The 19630-nt window shown below is 44.5% G+C and overlaps 1 protein-coding gene across 2 annotated transcripts in view; it reads right to left on the minus strand.

Annotated features, from left to right (window-relative positions):
* LOC147449553 (P-loop containing nucleoside triphosphate hydrolases superfamily protein) overlaps positions 1–19630 on the minus strand; it is a 43068-nt gene that overhangs the window by 15023 nt on the left and 8415 nt on the right. For both annotated transcript variants that reach the window (XM_086521977.1, XM_086521976.1), the window contains exons 4-10: positions 6521–6706; positions 5691–5774; positions 5381–5422; positions 5220–5291; positions 5037–5135; positions 4751–4951; positions 4630–4668 (exon numbers count right to left, since the gene is read on the minus strand). In XM_086521977.1, coding sequence (XP_086378103.1) covers positions 4630–4668; positions 4751–4951; positions 5037–5135; positions 5220–5291; positions 5381–5422; positions 5691–5774; positions 6521–6706 — 723 coding nt within the window. The remainder of the gene's footprint in view (positions 1–4629; positions 4669–4750; positions 4952–5036; positions 5136–5219; positions 5292–5380; positions 5423–5690; positions 5775–6520; positions 6707–19630) is intronic.

A 19630-nucleotide genomic window follows, 5' to 3' on the forward strand; every position in this document is an offset into this window, starting at 1 on the left:
AAAAAAATTTAGAGCAGATGCACTTTGATTATGATGCAGAGGGTGGAGAAATTGAAGCTGAGCTAGCCACAGGACAAACTCAGAAAGTGGTACCACTCATTGGTGCTCTTCCAGTGACTATTCAAAATTATCATGGAAAAGCTGATTTCCACATCATGAAGTTGGGCAATTGCGACGTTCTCTTGGGCATGCCTTGGCACGACAAGAATGATGCGACTCTCCAAGTTCGGAACTGAACCATCACCGTGATACAGAAGGACAAGCAAGTCGTCCTCAAAGTTCGATTGTCCGAACAAAACCTCGAATGAACTATCTACTTGTTTTTTTTCCTTTATAGCTAGAAGTATTGTTTGAAAATTTGTTTGAAATGGATGGTATCTGTTTTGAACTTGTCTTGGTGCCGATTTGAAATGTTTGACTTTGGGTTTAATACTCGTTTGAATGATTGGTGATTTTACTCCCGGGTGGAGTAGTGAGAAATGTTGTTTTGTTGTTGTTTGAACCTCCGAACGACGCAAATGGAATGTCTTGGTTATGTGCTTGTAAAATAATTGTTGTTGTGACTCTCGGCCCGAACCTGGATGGTTATACGGGAGGAGTATTAAGAAGTCTGAGCAGTGGTTACTCTCAGCACCTCCAAACGACGTAGGTTGCGGTCTGTGGGGCGTTTGGTTGTAAAAGGCCTCTATAACTCCCGGCCCAGACCTTTTTAAGTTATGCGGGAGGAGTGATGAGGGAGTCTTGAATATCTCCCGGCCTGAACCTTGTTAGGTTATGCGAGAAGAGTGTTCATCGGCGGCTTTATGCTTCTATGTCTTGTAACATGCATATGTAAGCATTTGTGTTGCATTGTGATGTGTCAATTATTGAATATTCCTAATTGGATGAGATTGCCTAGGTATGTAATTTTAGTGCATCAAGACACCCGTGGAAGATCAGTACAGTTTGGGTGTGATGGTTAATTTTACTACGCCGGAATATCAAGAGTTCCGATCTGGACGAAAGGAGAAGCTAACACCTTGATCAAAAGAGCTGAAAGGAGAAGCTAACTCTTCATCAAAAGACCCAAAAGGAGAAGCTAACTCCTTAACAAAAAGAGCAAACTGGTTGTCCCTCGGAATGACCCTCGGAAATTTTTAAGCTAACTTGAGTTGTTTTGAAGATATGTTGTAATCGGAGACGATTACTCTCTTTCAAGAAGGGGATGTGTCACAAACTGCTGACGTGTCAAAGTCTAAAGAATGGAGTCAACTTACAGATGCTAGCCAAGGGGCCTAAACCCTAAGAAGAGTGAGTAACAGAAGAAGTCCTACCAACTTATGGAGACCCCGTCCAATGGGCCCCAAAGTGACAAAGATTAAAATAAAGCAGGCCCCGCAACTGATGACGTGGCAGTTTCCAAAAATTGCGTTGACATGATGACTTGGCAAGCTATACGGATTTCCACGTTTTGCGCTGGCTGATGACGTGGCAGTTGTACGGATTTTCGTAAATTACGCTGGCAGCTTTTGGCATTGCTTTTTGGACCAAAAGCTTTTGAGTTTGAAGGCTTTTCATGTAAACTGCTTTTCAAGCCAAGAGCCTTTAAATATGAGGTTAGGGTTCATTCTCTGGCATGCTTCCTGGAGAAGGTGCAGAGTCTAGAGTACCGGCTTGTACTATGTTGATGCAATATAAAGAAATACAGAAAGGGACGCCAAGGTTTGGATCCAATACTCTCTACGGTGGAATTCCGCCACTCCATGTCGCGTGTCGTCTCTCTTTCAGTTCAGTTGTTATTGAAGTGTTAAAAGTCTGTTCAGTCTGTTCTTTTTTATTGGCACGTGGTGCCCGTCTTGTGAACACCCTAGCCCCCCACATCACAATCAAGTCATAATAAGATTGAATGGTCTTCAAATCATGTTTTTTGTGGGTATTAGAGTCAAAGGACTCTAGTCTACTTGTATTCAAACACGTAACGCTAAAAATTGCATTATTTTGGTGTTTTTAAGCCTCCCATTCCGTGCCATTCCCGTTCCGGACCCGTTTCCATTCCGCAGGGAGGCCCATCGCCATTCCAGTTTCGTGTAACTATGGCCCATATTCACCTTTGAAGGAAAGTGCTAGGTATAGACCCGTGGTAGTCACCCACAAGACAATATAACCATCAGCTCCATCATGCATAGTATTCACAAAATACCACGACATCCCCACTAACGTCGTCAGTGCCCAATAGTGGGTGTAGAACTAGCTACTAACATATGCTCTCAAACTCAACACACAACACATGCACACACACACAAGAGCATACATCAACACAAAATCCAGCATACTAATTTCTGTCAAGATTTCGAGGATCAAGGGCAGACTCAACCATAATGAAGCTTAGCACTAAAAGAAGCATTAAATCGGAAAAATTAGCACATACATGAGGCAGTTGATAGGGCATACGCACCACAAAAGATAGAAAGAATTACCACAATATCAACTGGTCATAACTCAGACGAAAACTTCACGGTGTGAAGTCTGCATATCCGCTATACGACTAAAAAATATACTTGGAGGAATTCAAGATAAGCCCAGATTCACCTTTGAAGGAAAGTGCAAGGTATAGACCCGTGGTAGTCACCGATGAGATTGGGAAAAAAAATTACAGATTGAATAGGAAAAGGATGTACTTCATTTTATCAAAAGTTCACACAAAGTTGTTTTATAAATAGTCCTTGAATGCACGTGATATACACAATTTATACATAGTGACCCCCCAGTTGACCAAAAGTAGGTGAATAACGTTGTTTGAGACTACTAAGTACAATGCAACTATCAGAATTCAAATGTAGCAGACTTGGACACCCCAAGTAGAGAATGTGGTGCGACACACGAGAGAGAGAACCGCTTTAAAATACTTCACACTTAATTCACAATTTAACCGAGTCGACACGGCCCGGCATAGTTCCATGCCTAGAGAGATTGGCTCCAAAGAATGGCACCCCTTTCGGTATTTCTTTTTGCATTAATGTTGAGCATAGTACAATTGCCCTTGGGTCTCCTCTGCTCACCGGCTCGTCAGCTCGTGTGTCAGACAAAGCCCAGGGTACTTATTTGAAGGCCTTTGGCCTAGGGAAAAGCTGTACATAAAAAGCCTTCAAACTCAAAAGCACTTGTGCCCCAAAAGTAGCTAACGCATAATGCGGAATTCTGTACGGCCTTAAAAATCATCGCAGTCAACACGTTTTGTGGGGATTCGTACAGCCAGCCACGTCAGCACCCAACGTGATTTGCAGAAATTCCGTACAACCAACCCTTTCGCTTTCTTTTAGTTTCCCTAGTTGTCCCCAAGGCCCTATCGAGACAGGTGCCCATAAGTTGAAACAACTTATAGCATGCCACATCATAAGTTTGTGACACCAATTTGGACTCAAGGGAAAGAGGGAGAGAGAAAAATCGCATTTTTTTCGTGGCCATCTACTACAGGGATCAACACTCAATGAAAGTTGAGACAAGGATGGGGTCCCAACCAACCCTCTCAAGGGCCCCCCACACTGTTGTCAATGTGGTATTTGCTTTTGATTGCGTAAATAGAATGTACACACATGCAATAGCTCAATGCAGACTCTATTGACTCAAACGGGGAATGTCGCCATGATAACTCTTCAAAATGAAGCACCTCTGGGCTGATTTGATGCACCTTTGGATCCATCTGGATGAGGGGTTGTTGATGACCACCAAGGGGTAGATCTGGGGCTGATTTGCGCTCCTGATGTGAGAGGAATCAAGGGCTGAAAGCTGGCTGCAAAAACATAGCCGATCCGTTGTTGAAAGCAGGGCTGAAAACGCAGATGATGGTGATGTCGATGATGGACAGTAATAGGAGCACTCGATGCGGCAAGGGAATGGCCGAGAAGAGGCTCAATGAAATGCCGAATTACCGGGCTGCAGGGGAGAGGCTAGCCTTAGCAAATCCGGGTATGATGCTCAGACTCTCGAACTTGCAAGGGGCATAGTGTGCATACACAAGGGGACTCTTCCCCACTATCCCAGCACCCCGTCTCACATCAAAGAGTGGGAGCTAAGCCAGATCGCTGCTATGGTGCGAATTGCGGATAAGACAATAGGCTCAAGCATGTCTAGGTGTGTAAGGCTCTCTAAGAAAAAAGCATGTTTTTGCGGTTAGGGGCAACGTGTGTGGTGTAATACATAAAGCGCGAGCCTCTGGGTTTTCCCATGCCCTGATACATTGTCATTGTAGGAAAGCCTCGAGAGAGACCACCATATTGGTTTGAACTCCAATGCTTTCTATATCATGTTTGAACCCATTCTCTCCTAAACCACAAACCCTATTTTTGAACTTTGTGCCATTAGCCATAAATGTTGTGAGAGACTAATGTGGGCTCCTTTTCTCAAAAGTCTCTCACTCGAAATTGTACACGCACTAACCATGACTACCAATTTTAAAGTGGGAAAGTTCAGCAAAAGACTTGAGTGATGAAGCGGAACCACAATATCCTCCACCCATATTGCACTATTTCCTACACCTTACTGGACAATGGAGGGTGTATCATGTCTAACTGTAATCAAAGCATCTAATGCATCATTCATCCACTGCCCATCTAATCAGAAGGACAAGAGTACACAAATATGATGCCTTACCTTTGGATCATCTGGAGGATCATATTGAATAATCCAATCCTGCAAAAACACAACAGTTTTACAGCAGGGTTTATTATGTAGCATAACATGAACACACAAAAAGAAAGATTATACTACATACCACTGCCGGTATATCAAGTCCTCTTGCAGCAACGTCTGTGCACAAAAGAATACCTTTTTCTGCATTACAAAACTCAAAGTATGTAGTAGAACGTTTCTGTTGCTTCTGTTTTCCATGTATATCCATGCATGGAATGTCTATGTAATTGAGAAGCTCGCCGTGGAACTTGACAGCGTTGCAAGATGAGAAGAAGACCATGATCTGAAAATAACGGAACAGTGAGAAATTGCGAAGCCTTCAAAATCTGCAAGATATAACTAAACCAAAACCTCCAATAAAAGTGTACTTTTTTCTTCATATTTTTCTTGAGAAAAGTGAAAAGAAGAAGAAATCGCTTTGCACTGGGAACTACACAATATCCCTGCTCCAACCCTTCTACAGTTGCCTGGATCAAACACAAGACAAGCCGTCACGTTTGATCAAGTTGGCCTGTAGGAGAAAACAGATAGTGACACCCTTCAATACAGACCTTGGCCCTTCCATCATCCACACCAATGTACAGAGGGGCTTTCTTAAAAGAAACTCGAGCCAAATCCTCCACCTAAATCCACAGTACCCAACTGTACTAATCAAGAAATGACCTATTGCTTGCAACTTCACATAATCCGTAAAGCCAGTAAAATGGCTTACCTTGGTCGTTTGAGTGGCTGAGAAAAGTACTGTTTGACGCTCCTACAAAACAGACTTTCTCTATGAGCCAGCATTAAAAACAAAAACATGAACATAACTGAAGTGCTGCTACAAAACACTTTGCAGAACAGTTACCATGAACTCTGGCAAACGAGAAGAGTAAGGTGACCTTAACAATGATTTAAACACTGCAAAGGCTCTCATGGTTGCCTTAATTCAAAAAATTAATGGAGTTGCAAAGAGATGAAGAACCGCTTGGAAGAGGAGTTTTTATAGTAAGATGTAATCCTCCATGCAAGATAAAAAATACCTTAGGCAGAAGCTTGATAATCTGTTTCATTTCTTCCTCAAACCCTATCTCCAAAATACGATCCGCCTCATCAATCACCAAGCACTGCCACCCGATTCAACAAACAAATGAACTAACTGCCAACAGCCCAACTCACACTTCACACTCCTACAAGAATCTACAAAGTTCAAGAAAAGAAACCCACAACAACTAAAAGCCCAACTGCACCTTGAAGAACAAGTGGATTTTCACCCTCAAATGCAACAAGCACACAAGTAAAAAATAGGGAAAATTACCAAAACACCCCTCTTAATTGTGGAAATTCCCAAAACACCCCTTAAATTCAAAAATTCCCAAAATGCATTTGTATCTATTTTGGTTGGATTGTTCAAGATTTTCTAGTCTTTATCCCTTTCTGACAATTGAGATCTGTTTTTGAGTGCTTAGAATATAATTTGTCACAAATTACCTCGCAAAAAAGGGCAATTATGTCAAAAATAATGAAGCAAATCATCTCCAAAGCCTACATAACCAACTCAAGTTCTAGTTTTAGCATCTTGTATTGATAGCCAACTAGTCTTCTTATGAAAAGCTACAAATTTTTTTATCTTTAGAGAAATTTAATCTCACGACCAGGGGTATTTTGGGAATTTTGGAGAATTTGAAGGGCGTTTTGGGAATTTATGACAAAATATTGGGGGTATTTTGGGAAATTCCACAAATTAGAGGGGTATTTTGGTAATTTTCCCTAAAAATATTAAAATAACATGTGACAGCTCTTATAAGAAAAAATTAATTCAGAATAAACCTCATTAAATAGTATAGCAAAATCTTCCAAAGCTTTGGCTCACCTGCAAGTTTTTAAACAGAAAACCTTTGGTGTTTTGAAGGTGATCCAAGAGCCTCCCAGGAGTGGCAACAAGAAGGTTCACACCTTTTACAAGGCGTTCTGCTTCAGTGCGTCGGTTAGCTCCTCCCATAACAATTCCATGAGTTTGCTTGTGGTGCTTCATGAGATCGCGAGCAACTCCATAAATCTGAAATTGTAAACATAAGGAAAACATCAAAGTCATTTAATTGCCAAATAACCATGTTGAACATTTCGCAATTTAGAAGAAATAGCAAACATTTTCCAAGCTACTAATGTCTGAAGGTGGCAGCAAAGTAAATAGACATATAGAAGTACATGTGCATGAAATGATGCTAACAACAGACAGGCAATCTTGCAGACTCTGCAGGTGTCTGTGGATGTGAAAATGCTAGAAGGCTTGATCTGGTTGGTCAATAACAAATTTTTGCACCACAATTCCTTGGTAGGCTTATACTGTAAGTTATGTTTCTGCCCTTCTCTAACCACTCACAATAAACTTTTCATAAACATCCATACGCTGAAGCCTCGAATGGTTAGATCTCCTCGTCCTATTTCATCTCATGTGAGTGCATGCTACCAATTTGTATGGCTGTTGCAGGATTGGCAAGCTAGAGGAGACAAAATCAAGAATAACATGGCTACGACGTTGGTGAGAAGGGTCATGATATGAAGTATTGTCGCTATCCTAGAAGGAATGCTTCCCAGACAGCAAGCATCACCACTGAGAGCAAAGCAGCAAGTCACCTTTGCCTGGGCAGCAAGCACCACCTGTGAAAATCTTGAGGCGACCTCTGCGGCCGCTGCAGCAGTCATCGCCACCACCTCCACTTGTATCTATTCCTCCTTTGCCAACAGGCTTAACAATAAAGTTGTTAATGTGCTCAGCTTGGAAGTTAAGGACAAAGAAAAGGTTGAAGAAGAAGGTATGTGATTTCTCAAAGACAAGGGTAAGGCCAAGTCAGACAAGAGTAGAGCTATGCCCATTAAACACACAAGGCAAGAGGAGACTACAGACAATGATGTAAACCAAAGAGATTGGTGAGAGAAGCAAAAGGAAGGTTAAGCCAAACGTAAAATTGGCATCAAGGCTTTTGCCTTGGGTGAGTCCTCTCAACCTTACGACTTTATTGATGATGTGCCTTTGCAAAGCCCTAAGATCACTTTCCCCAATTGCTTCATATGACACATAAGGTGCATAGACAATGGTCAAGATGATAAGTTCAAAGCGGATGAAGACAAAGGCTATAAGCCTTGAGTCCAGGAGAACCCTGAGGAATATCTTTTTAGTGGTGGAAATGCGGACATAAAGGGCCAAGACGCCTCTAATGTCTACATTGACGATGGAGCATAGATATCTGTAATGAGTAAGCAAGTAATGCATCGATAATAAAGTTAGTGGATCAGCACCTTACAAAGCAAAGATGGCCAATAATGGTGCCTAGGAGTGGTGAATGCCGTGAAAGTTGAGTGTGTGAAGTGAAGGTTGGTAGATGTGTATGTGATGCCAACCAAGGGGGAAGGCTAACCTATAATTTTAGGTCAACCATGGTTGATGGCCATGAGAGCTAGGAAAGATTGGGCATGTCATAGGCTTAGACACTCAAAGCGAGAGATCTACAACAACACACGTGACAAAACTGCAAGCAACTGAATTGAACTTGAAGAGAGAGAGAGAGAGAGAGAGAGAGAGAGAGAGAGAGAGAGAGAACGACAGAGTTCCGTTCCCAGATGCACTAGCCCCAAAGACTCGCGCCCCTTCCGTTATTTCTTTATTAATTGCCTATCAAAGGTACAACTCCCGAGGTCCAACTCTCCAAGACTCTGCGTCCAGATGCCCCAAGAGAGTCAAATGCCCAAGAGAGTGGCCCCAAGGGTCCTTACAAACAGTACAAAGGATGCCCAAAAGCAGAGGGTCTAAAAGCTTCACATCCCCAAAAGCTCTACTCTCTAAAGATTGGCGTAAATCTGCCATCCGTACAATATTGCCATGTCATCACCTAGCCAACGCTAGGGTTTAGGCTCCTCGGTCATACTTCATACGTTGGTCAGGGCTTAGGTTTTTAATGAAACACCCTAACCCTTTGAAGTTTGTTATCTTCATGCCACATCACTAATTTGTGACATACCTTACGTCTTGAAAGAATTCTAATAGCCCTCGATTACGCCCCTCCTAGGTTTCTTACTCGAACTCGAGTTCAACGGTTAAAAAATTTGAGTGTGTCACGCTCAATACGCCGTTCTTGATGCACCTAGATCTCTATGTAACCATCTCATCCTTCCGGAACTCTTGATGCACTAACAACAAACCCTTGATGCACTAACAACAGTATCCAATTATCTCATCTAGATATAAATCTCGAAGCACTAGAATCACATTCACTTCGCCATCACATCCAAATCTCGTCAATCTCTAACAGATGTCTAGATGCACTAAAGTCATCAGATCAATCATCACACAAAATGCTGCAAACATTTCATCTTTCCAACATATACTCTAACAACACACACATTAAAGAGCACATGTAATCGAGTTGAATCTAGGCAATTTCAGATTCAATGTACATATCTTCATAAAGTCATTCCGGTAAAAACTGTCAAACCATCAGTATCCCTAAAATCTCCATGAAAAATTATTGACTTTATTCAATCTAGGCAATCTATGACAAGGGAGTGGAGTGGCTCCCCCCTTGAGCAGCATGTACCGCACCACATTCAACCCGCTAATTCGACATGCACTTAAGGAATAGACACTCCTAAAAATCCAAAAGCCTAAAGGTACAGCTCAAAATTGAAGAGAATCTGTGAAATTCTCCTCCCCCATCCACTTTGCATCGAGAGCCAGAAAAGTGTCACGAGGACGGGCACCAAGTGCCAACAGAAAAGAACAGATTGAACAACTTTAACTTCAAATAACAAGTGAACTGAAAGAGATGCACGACACACGAAACGGAGAGTGGCAGAGTTCCACCCCGAGAGAGCACTTGCCCCAAACCTTGGCACCCCTTTCAATAATTCTTTACATTGCTTAAACAAAGTACAACGCCGATCCTCCATCCTCTGCACCTCCGCGCGGGAGCGTGCCAGAGAATGAGCCCATGGCACAAATTTGAAGGCCATTGGCCCATGAAAAGCAGTTACATGACAGGCTTTATACTCAAAAACATCTGACCCAAAAGCAACCGGCGCTTGATGATATCTTCTTCATACTCTTCCGTAAGCGATGGTGAAGTGAAGATTCTCTTGAATTTAATCCACTTTTTAAGTCCTCTGTGCAAAAGTAAGGTGGACCACCATGTTTGTGCATTACCTTTCAGAAAAGACGCCCCCTTTTTATACCTTGGAGGCTTCCAAAAAACGATCTCCCGAGAAAGCGATGTCAAACTGCTTTATAAATGCAGGGCTCGATGAAACCGGCCCATGGGGCGGTAGGCTTTGGCTTTCACTCGAAATTCTTTACTTTAGACACACACAGAGCACTTTGCAAAGGGAACCTGCAATGGCAATTAACACTTAAGGACACACACGGCTCAAAAGCTAGAATGTCCCGAGCAGACGCCGACAACCAGTAGGCTCCAAAATTGGCGCCCCTTTCGGTATTTCTTTATACTTTGAGAGGATAAATTACAAAGTAAAGTCCTGGAAATCCTTTACCTGTATCCAGCTAGATACCACCTGTTTTGGCCAAATTTCGGCAACATAACAACCCCAAAACTTGTGAGAAACCAATTCCCCTGCTGGAACTAACTTCCACTGGCATAAACCCTCTAATTCCTGCCCAAAAACAGTAAATTCAGCACGCTGTATTTACTGGTTTTTGCCCTGTTTTCAGCCCTAAACAGTCCCCTAACTATCCTCTACCAGTCAGGCACTGTCCCCAATGGTTCTGGCGTCCATATGGCTGAAAAACAGTCAATTTACAGCGTATACACAGCGCTGAAAACGCACCTGTACGGTGAGGTTATGACCCTCACCGGTGCCTGCTTTGGAGTAGCAATTAACTACCCCTGTTCCTGCTCAAGGAGGCTCTTGTCTCGGAACAAAAGCATGAAACCACACAGATGTACATCAGTCAAATGAAGAGCCCTCTTGTGGGGCATCACATAACTGCAGGTAGGGGAGAGAGAGCAGTGTGTACTGTGCAGGGCATCACTCCTAGCACCACACTGTACATAGAGTGGGAAGAAAGCACTCCATAGCTCTTAACTTGTGTGACAGGTTCTCAATGAAGCATCCCCCCAGCATAAATCGAGCGCCCCCTGTTCTGCGCTTGACCTGTAATGCATCTATATACAAATAGATTGTCACGTGCACATCTAACCCTATGTGTACATGGACAAGCTACTTCATGACATGGGTTAAGTGCAATTCAGTTAGCCTTGCTTAGGAAGTGATCTGGCACTTTTGTGAGTCTGTTTGCAGACCGTGTATGTCCAGACACTTAGAGTAGATGCATATCCTCTAGTTACACACAGCATGATCATCAAATTACCTTCATAACCCATCAGGAGCATTTTTACAGTGCATAGACCTATTTTCCCTATTGTAACCAATTTTCACTTAATATTTTTAAGTGATTTTTGTTGGGAACTAGGTAGTGCAATTTTGATAAGCAACTACATAAGAAACCTAGCGCTAGCACTTTCTGGCAGAAGAGGCAACAAGAACACAGCGTTCAACAGGCACCTTCTTAGCAAGACTCCCTCCCCACAACAACCCTAACGTTTTCAGCCATCTGTAAGCCTAGCGTTTTTACATCGACTCACCCTGGCGTTTTTGCACAGCAGATCAGCCCGGCAGTAGGCAGAACAGCAGAACCAAGCCTAGCGTTTTTGCATGGCAGAACCAGCCCTAGCGTTTTGCATTGCAGATCAGCCCCGACATTAGCAGAAGCAAGATCCATAGCGTTTTTGCATCAAAACCAAAATCAGCCCTAGCGTTTTTGCATCAACCTGGCATCTCAACGTTTAGCAGATCCACCGCGACGGAACCACCACAAGCACCAGCGTTTTCAGTTTTCAGCATCAAGACTCCGCAGTAGAACCCCTGAACCTCACAGATCTCAGCTTCCCACAGCAGATCCTCGCCGCACGGTCAGATCCAGCGTAATTTGCAGATTCAGCCCGGAAAACGCAGATTTCAGCATCTCGTTTTCAGCGCGTCATCACCAACATGGAGTCAGAATTCAGCAGATAAAGATTTGCAGATTTCAGCCCTTAGCATTTTTAGATTTCAGCCCGTCTCGTCGTCGTCCTCATCGTCGTCGACATCGTCAGCAAGTCCAAAGCATTGTAGAGATTGCGCAATCAATAGTAAACCGCTCTCACAATAGAGAGTGGGGCCTTCGGAGGAGGATTTTAACAACATTCTGGTGTCGTGTTCTTCTCTCTCTATCTCTCAGTCTCAGTACCTTCATTCACAATGTTTATCCACTTTGTTTGTGTCCATTGCACTCTCTCACTAAAGGAACCGAAGGCTCTCCCTTCCGTAAGTAAAAGGAACCCTTGAGCACAGTTCGGAGCACGCATCTTGAGCAAAGTTCAACATTCACTTCCGCTGCACCTTACATTGGTATCAGAGCTCTGGCAGTGTTCTGTATCACTCAAGGAAAGAACCATAAGATTTTTTTTTGCTTGTTGCGGTCGCACGTGACCGCAACCCAAGTTCTCTTGGGCGTATCAATTCCTAATCATGTTTTTGAAGAGTGACAAGAAACCCAAGAAAGAAGGGCTTGTCCAGACTCCCCTTGTGCCTCTTTTCACTCATTAAGAGCGGACCGTGCACTTATCGGTCGGCCAATCGACGTGAGGTGGGAAAAAGCAACCTTGGTGTGGGTGCGCCCGCGGAAAAGAGAAGAACTCGGATGAAGAGAAGATCCTTCTCTAACACAGATTGCAAACTAAAGAAGAACCTCAAGAACCTCAAGACCCTCAAGAACCTCAAGAACTCAAGAACCAAGACCCACAAGAACCCAAGTTCCTTGTGAACTTAAGAACCCACGACTTCAGTGTATGGTCATCACCCGAAGCGGAATGGATACTTCGCATGAAGGTGATGAGCATGAAGAAGGTGAAGAATGAGGTTTTTCTGACCCTCCCCCTTCTCCATCTATGCCACGGTTTGCACCAAATCCTATGGAGGCTTTGGTCAAGACGATGATGGACATGATGGCACGACAAGAAGCGACTCGTGTTACCTTGGAACGCGAGCACGATGAATGAAAAGAAAGAAAAGCGATAAGAAAGGCAGCTATTGAGCGTGAGCGTGAGCAAGCGAGCTAGGCGGCCGAAGACAGACGAGCGGCCTTGGAGGCAAAGCGTGAGGTACAGAGAGACCTACGCATGCAAGAGTTGGTCCGACAGGCTCTCACCTCAAAACCCGAGCCGGACAAAGATGTTGGTGGTTCATCAAGTGGCGCACACCGAGATTCGGACTCCAACAACCCCGTCACAGAGAAGATCGTGTTTAGTAAGTATGATGGTAAGATGGATGCTACGATTATTCATTCTTGGTTGCATCAATTTAATGCTTATTTTGCGACAACTAAGAAGACAGGAAATAGCAAGGTTTTGACGACAGCTATATACCTTGCCGGTGATGCCATTAATTGGTACCACGCATGGCAAGAAGCGCAGTTGCCCGCGCACCTAGAGGAAGCCGAGGATGGCGCGTCCCTTTCCTTCAATTGGGCCAACTTCCAAGACAAGCTCAAGGCGCGGTTTATGCCACCACAGTACCTAGCACGGTTGAAACACGATTGGCGCAGTCTCAAGCAAAATGGTATGCCAGTTATGTTTTTCTCTAATCGTGTTTTCCAGCTCGGCACCCAATTACGCAAATCGGATGATGAGCGCAAGGAGACTTTCATTTTCGGGTTGGACAACTACATCAGGTTTGATGTCGAAGTCCTCGACCCAATCGATCTCAACAACGCAGTAGCGATTGCTCTCGCACAAGAGATGAAGCACAGCAAGGGAAAGCCTAAGGAAAACAAGACTTCCACAAGTATCTCTCAAAACCCTCAGAACAGTAAGAACGGTAAGAATGGTAAGAACGGTAACTCTCACTCCAAATGAAAAGCAGAACAAAAAATTTTAGGAGGATACATCACGTCGCAAGAACAAAGCATTTATTCCAAGGAAGGTCGTTGTTTTCATTGTCACATCAAGGGTCACATAAAAAGAACATGTCCTAAGCTTGAATCTAATGACTCTAAAAAACCCACAGAACCCACTTCCTTTGTCAATGCAATAAATGAGAACACGAGTGTGATCCAAGTCTCTCATGATCCTCCCATTGATGAGTCTCTCATTAAGTGTTATGGTCATGTGAAGGGTCAACGTTTTGTCATATTGTTTGACCCAGGCAGTATGCATGATTTGATTTAGTGACTCTCTTGTCGAAAGAGTCCGCTTGGGGGTTCGCAAGACATCTCTTTTCGAGGTGTCAGGCTTCTCTCCCGGTATGAACTCTCTCATCACGCAAGAGTGCCTTGATGTTTTGTTCACTGTTCAACAAGTGTCCTTCCGTAGAAAATTTGTAGTCCCTCCTCTTTCAGGATATGATATGCTTTTGGGCATTCAATGGTTTCGTGAGCATAACCCTCTCATTGATTGGGCAGGAAATACGTTCACTTTCAATGCCAAAAGTGACTCTCCCCTTATCATTCGTGGAGAGCAAGTTGTTCATTCTTCATCTCTCATTTCTAATGTGCAGGCGAAGATTGCAAAGAATCCGGAAAAGGAGACTCTCTCAGTCTCTTCTTTTCCAAAGCATGACACACATGATTTGCATGATAATGATAAGCATGATGATTTGCATGATCAAGATGTGCTTATTCACGAGCATGATGATTTGCAAGAAGAAACCGTGACTGTTTACAAGGATGATGGTTTAGTTGATATTTTGTTTAGTGAAGCTAACCTCATTGCAGATTTGATCAATCACGAAGAATCGATCTTGGCTCTTGAGTCGAGGTCCAAAGAACCCCCACAAGAAGATTCGATCAATCACGACAAACCGATCTTGGCTCTCGAGTCAGGTCCAAAGAACCCCCAAATGAAGTATTATGTGTTCGAATAATTAGTCAGAACCCATTGTTCGAGTGTGTCATTCTTGATGCTTTCCTGTATTTTAGTCACCGTCTTTATGTGATCCCTTTTTATAGGCATGATGTCACAAGACGGGCACCACGTGCCAATAGAAAAGAACAGACTTTTAACACTTCAATAACAACTGAACTGAAAGAGAGAGATGGCACGCGACACGGAGTGGCGGAATTCCACCCCAGAGAGCATTGGCCACAAACCTTGGCGCCCCTTTCGGTATTTCTTTATATTGCATCAACACAGTACAAGTCGGTACTCCAGACTCTGCACCTTCTCCAAGAAGCATGCCAGAGAATGAGCCCTAACCTCATATTTAAAGGCCCTAGGCCCCAAAAGCAGATTAAAGTAAAAAGCCTTCAAACTCAAAAGCATCTGGTCCAAAAGCAAAGCCACAAAGCTATCAGCGTAAATCACGAAAATCCGCACAACTGCCACGTCATTAGCCAGCGCAAAACACGGAAATCCGTACAACCTACCATGTCATCATGCCAGCGTAATTTTTGAAAATCTGCCACATCATCAGTTTTTGCGTGTGTGTGGGCAAGTTAGATCAAAAATTTCCGAGGGACAATCAGTTTGCTCTTTTTATTAAGGAGTTAGCTTCTCCTTTTTGCTCTTTTGATCAAGGAGTTAGCTTCTCCTTTTGGCTCTTTTGATCAAGGAGTTAGCTTCTCCTTTCTACTCTTTTGATCAAGGAGTTAGCTTCTCCTTTCGTCCAGATCGGAACTCTTATTATTCCGACGTAGTAATATTAGCCATCACACCCAAACCGTACTGATCTTCCACGGGTCTCTTGATGCACTAAAATTACATACCCAAGCAATCTCATCCAATTAGGAATATTCAGTAGTTGGCACATCACAATGCAACACAAATGCTCACATATGCATGTTACAAGACATAGAAACATAAAGTCGTCGATGAACACTCCCCCCGCAAATAACCATCCAAGTCCCGGCCATGAGCTGTTCAACGACTCCCTCATCACTCCTCCCGCAAATAACCTAAAAAGGTCCGAGCCATGAGATATAGAGGCTTTTTACAACCAAACGCCCCCCACACCACAGCCTGCGTCGTTTGGAGGTGCTCATAGTAACCACTGCTCGGACTTTTTAATACTCCTCCCGCATAACCATCAAGGTCCGGGCCATGAGTAACAACAACAATACTCCCCCCGTAAATAACCACAAGGGTCCGAGCCATGAGTAAAAACAACACTTTTCAATCATTCAATACTCCCCCCGCAAATAACCACAAGGGTCAGGGCCATGAGTATGAACAAGCATTCTCAAACATCATTTCTCACTACTCCACCCGGGAGTAAAATCACCAATCATTGAAGCCAGTATTAAAACCAAAGTGATGCTCGCTGCTGCTACTCGCACCCGCCCCCTCTCCCGCCCTTCGCCATCGCCCTCCCCCACGCCCTCGTGCTGCTCTCCCTCCCTATCCACCTCGCGCTGCCCCTGGTGATGCCCGTTGCCCAGACAGCTCGCAGCTGCCCGCTGCCCAATTCAGCCCTCTTCGTCCCCTCCCGTTGTCCGCCTCTCGCCTGGTTTTTACCGTTAGCCCTCTCCCTCTCCCTTCTTGCTTGACGGGCGTCGCCGGCACCATCGACGTGCTCAGTCCAGCAGGTCTCCCCCCTTTCGTCGACGATCCTCCGCTTCTTCTTTACAGCAGCAGACAGATGGCGGCTCATGCTCCACCGCAGAGGGACTCCAATGAAGCCCCCTCGCCCGACCCCGCTGAGCCCACCATTCGACTTGCTCTCTCACCGACAGAGCAAGCGAGCCTAACCGCAGAGGTAGAGCGCTTGCAAGCGACTTCTGTCATCTCCAAGATTCTCGCCACCAGACCTAGCAGAGGAGAGCTGCGTGACCTTCTCCAGGCCCGCCTTCTTACAGAGGTGGGCAAGATCTTGGATGTCCAAATCCTCGGACAAGGCTACTATCAAATCGAGTTTGAGACCTTCGAGATGGCGTCCAAGATCATCGCCATGAGTCCCTTGACCATCCGAGCAGTTCGAGCCCACTTTCGACAATGGAGACATGGTTTTGACCCTGCTTCAGATGTGTTGGTAGAGGAGGCAAACATTCCCATCTCCGTCTGCTTTCCTGGTTTGAGGAGGGAGTACCTACCACTTTTATCCAGGATGGGCTCAGCGATTGGGACTGTCCTGAAGACACCTCGCACGGCAGCCTCAATAGCTGCCAAGGCGGCCGGCATTCCCTCAGTTCGCGTTCTAGTTAGGGATACTCACACTCTCCTGAAGGTCATCCTCCTTCCTCGAGTGAGTGGGGGTTGCTTTAGAAAGAGCGTGAAGTATTCGAGCCTCCCGAACCAATGCTTCATTTGTCGATAGATGGGCCATCTTGCGAAGGCCTGTCCACGGAGGAGACCTCGACCTACACCATAGACTCAGGCCCAGCCTGCAAGGGCCGGCCAGCAGCCACCACAGGCAGAGACACAGAGCACACAGGCAGAGCCACCCTCCGGCCACCAGCCACAGGCAAAATACAAAGATTGTTTCACAGAAACACTCCCTGATGAACTACCTCTGGTACGCCCGGAAGATCACCGCATAGATCTCATACCGGGTAGCTCGCCTCCAAATCAACCCCCTTATCGGGTGAGTCTTGCTCAACAAGAGGAAATTTTGAAGCAAGTCAAAGAGCTTCTAGAGAAAGGGTTAGTACGACCAAGTGCTTCACCCTACTGCTCTCCTTTTCTGAAAGGCGGTCACCTCTGTGGGTCCCCACAAGAAAAGGACTCCTTTCTATGTCAACAAATGCAAAGGGGTAAGCAACCTCTGCAAGCTTTCTAATGAACCGCCAGTAGTACAAACACAACCCCAAGAAGCTCCTAACTTCATGGACATTCTTCAAATCAGGCCAATCACGGATAGTCTCTATCTTGGCCGGGTCCATCTGCACTCTTGCTGCTGAGACAATGTATCCCAAAAAATGTATCTCGGGTAGGAAAAATTCACTTTTCTTCGCATTAATCACCAACTTGTGATCTCATAATGCCTGAAAGACCTATAGTAGATGTTCTTTATGTTCTGTCTCATCCTTGGAGAAAACAATGATGTCATCAAAGAAAGTGTCAACAAATAGTATGTACTCTCAAAAAATTATGTTCATCATCCGGATAAATGTCGCAGGAGCATTGGTTAGGCCAAAAGGCATCACCAAAAACTCAAATAACCCAAAAGTCATCCGAAAAGCTGTCTTGTAGACATCTCCCCGCGCGATTCGGATCTGATGATATCCGCTCTTCAAATCGATCCTGCTAAAACACGAGGATCCTTGTAGTCGGTCAAGAATATCATCAATCCTAGGAATCGGAAATCTGTTCTTGATGGTGATTTTGTTGAGAGCTCTGTAATCAATGCACATTCTCCAAGATCCGTCTTTCTCCAAAACCAACAATACTGGAGAGCAGTACGGTGAAGTAGTAGGCTGGACAAGACCCTTTTCCAAGAGGTCTTTCACTTGGTTCATAATCTCTTCATTCTGGGCTCGGCTCACACGGTGAGGTGGCCGGTTCAGTGATGTGCTTCCAGGTATCAGATCAATGGTATGATCCTCAAAACGAGCGGGTGGTAACTCGCCTAGCAGGCCCTCAGAAAAGCAATCGGCATGAGTGTGGAGAAAATCTTGGCGTTCTTTTTCTAGGTCAAAACATATTCGACCTTCAATCATCATTCAGTTCTCTCCAGAAAATCAAGGAAAGAAGCTGAATTTCATCAAGTACAATCTCTGTGCCCTTCATTTGTCAAAGTCACTTTCTCAGCCCGAGAGTCAACCACGGCATTGTTCGTATGGTACCAGGGGATTTCGAAAAGGACGTCACAACCTCCCAAGAGCATTACGTAGAAGTCCTCGTGCCCTAAACACCCCTGACATTGCAAACGAAGTTTGCCAATGATCGGTGTAATGGCATCATCCCAACCGGGTGCCGCTAGAACTACCTCCGCCTATGGCCTCAGTATGTCAAGCGTAATCCCTAATCAAGCCACCAATTCAAGTGAAAAGAAGTTTGCCTTGACTCCTCCATCAAAGAAGGGGCTTCCTATTCTTTCACTTTGCCCTAGGTGCGGCAAAGTTTGTACTTTTGTTCATCTAATTCGGTTAGGGCCCCACGCAATGTGGTACCAGTTCTGTTTTCATCTGCCTTTTCTGCCACATTCCTCTGTTGCTCTAGAACTCTCTGATTTGTCTGCAGTTTGTTCTTGATGTGCCTTTTTGGGGCACTTTGCAAAGATGTGCCCATGTTACCCGCATCCAAAACACTTCCCCTCTTTGAAATAGATAACCCTTTCTCTAAGAGTGTCGGGGACGTGTATCATTCTTTTCGTTGTTCTAGGAACTCTCTCTTTCTACTTTCATTGTGAGAGGTCTGTTGGGTTCTCTAAGTCAAGATCTCATTAGTGGGGTAAGTCAGATTTCCCGAATGTATCGCAAAAACCCCGTTTCATATGACCCATCAATTCTTCAAAAGAATTCAACTTCTGTTCCAAGCAGTAGTCTCGGATCTCTGGAGTCTGTAGGAAGTCCACAGCAAAACCGCTCAATCTGTTCCTTAAACAAGACCTTCATAAATGAAGAGGCTGGTAGACAAGAGTTCCAAACTCTCTCGCAATAAGCGTCCAAAGAATCTCCCTTGGTCATCCGAAGATGATTCCAAGCAGTTCGTATATCTCGTTCGGACTCCCGAGTCAGCCAAGAAGAAATAAAAAGCCTTTCAACCATTAAACCGGAGCTTCCTTTCTCTGCAGAAGAGTGAACCGCCATGTTCGAGCATCACGGAACCCAGAAAAGGATTCAAATCGATTGTCCACCTTCTTTAAATTCTTTGGCCTTCTTGCTTTATCTTCGAGGAAGTCATATTGGTTTGCTTTTAAAAAAATGTTTCTTCTTTGCATAAAACATGCAATCGTAGGAGTCCAAAGTATTTGAGGATGAGTCCTCGATAGAACTGTC

This window comes from Adiantum capillus-veneris, chromosome 10 (assembly GCF_014529385.1).
Source record: "Adiantum capillus-veneris isolate H3 chromosome 10, ASM1452938v2, whole genome shotgun sequence".
Taxonomy (NCBI): domain Eukaryota; kingdom Viridiplantae; phylum Streptophyta; class Polypodiopsida; order Polypodiales; family Pteridaceae; genus Adiantum; species Adiantum capillus-veneris.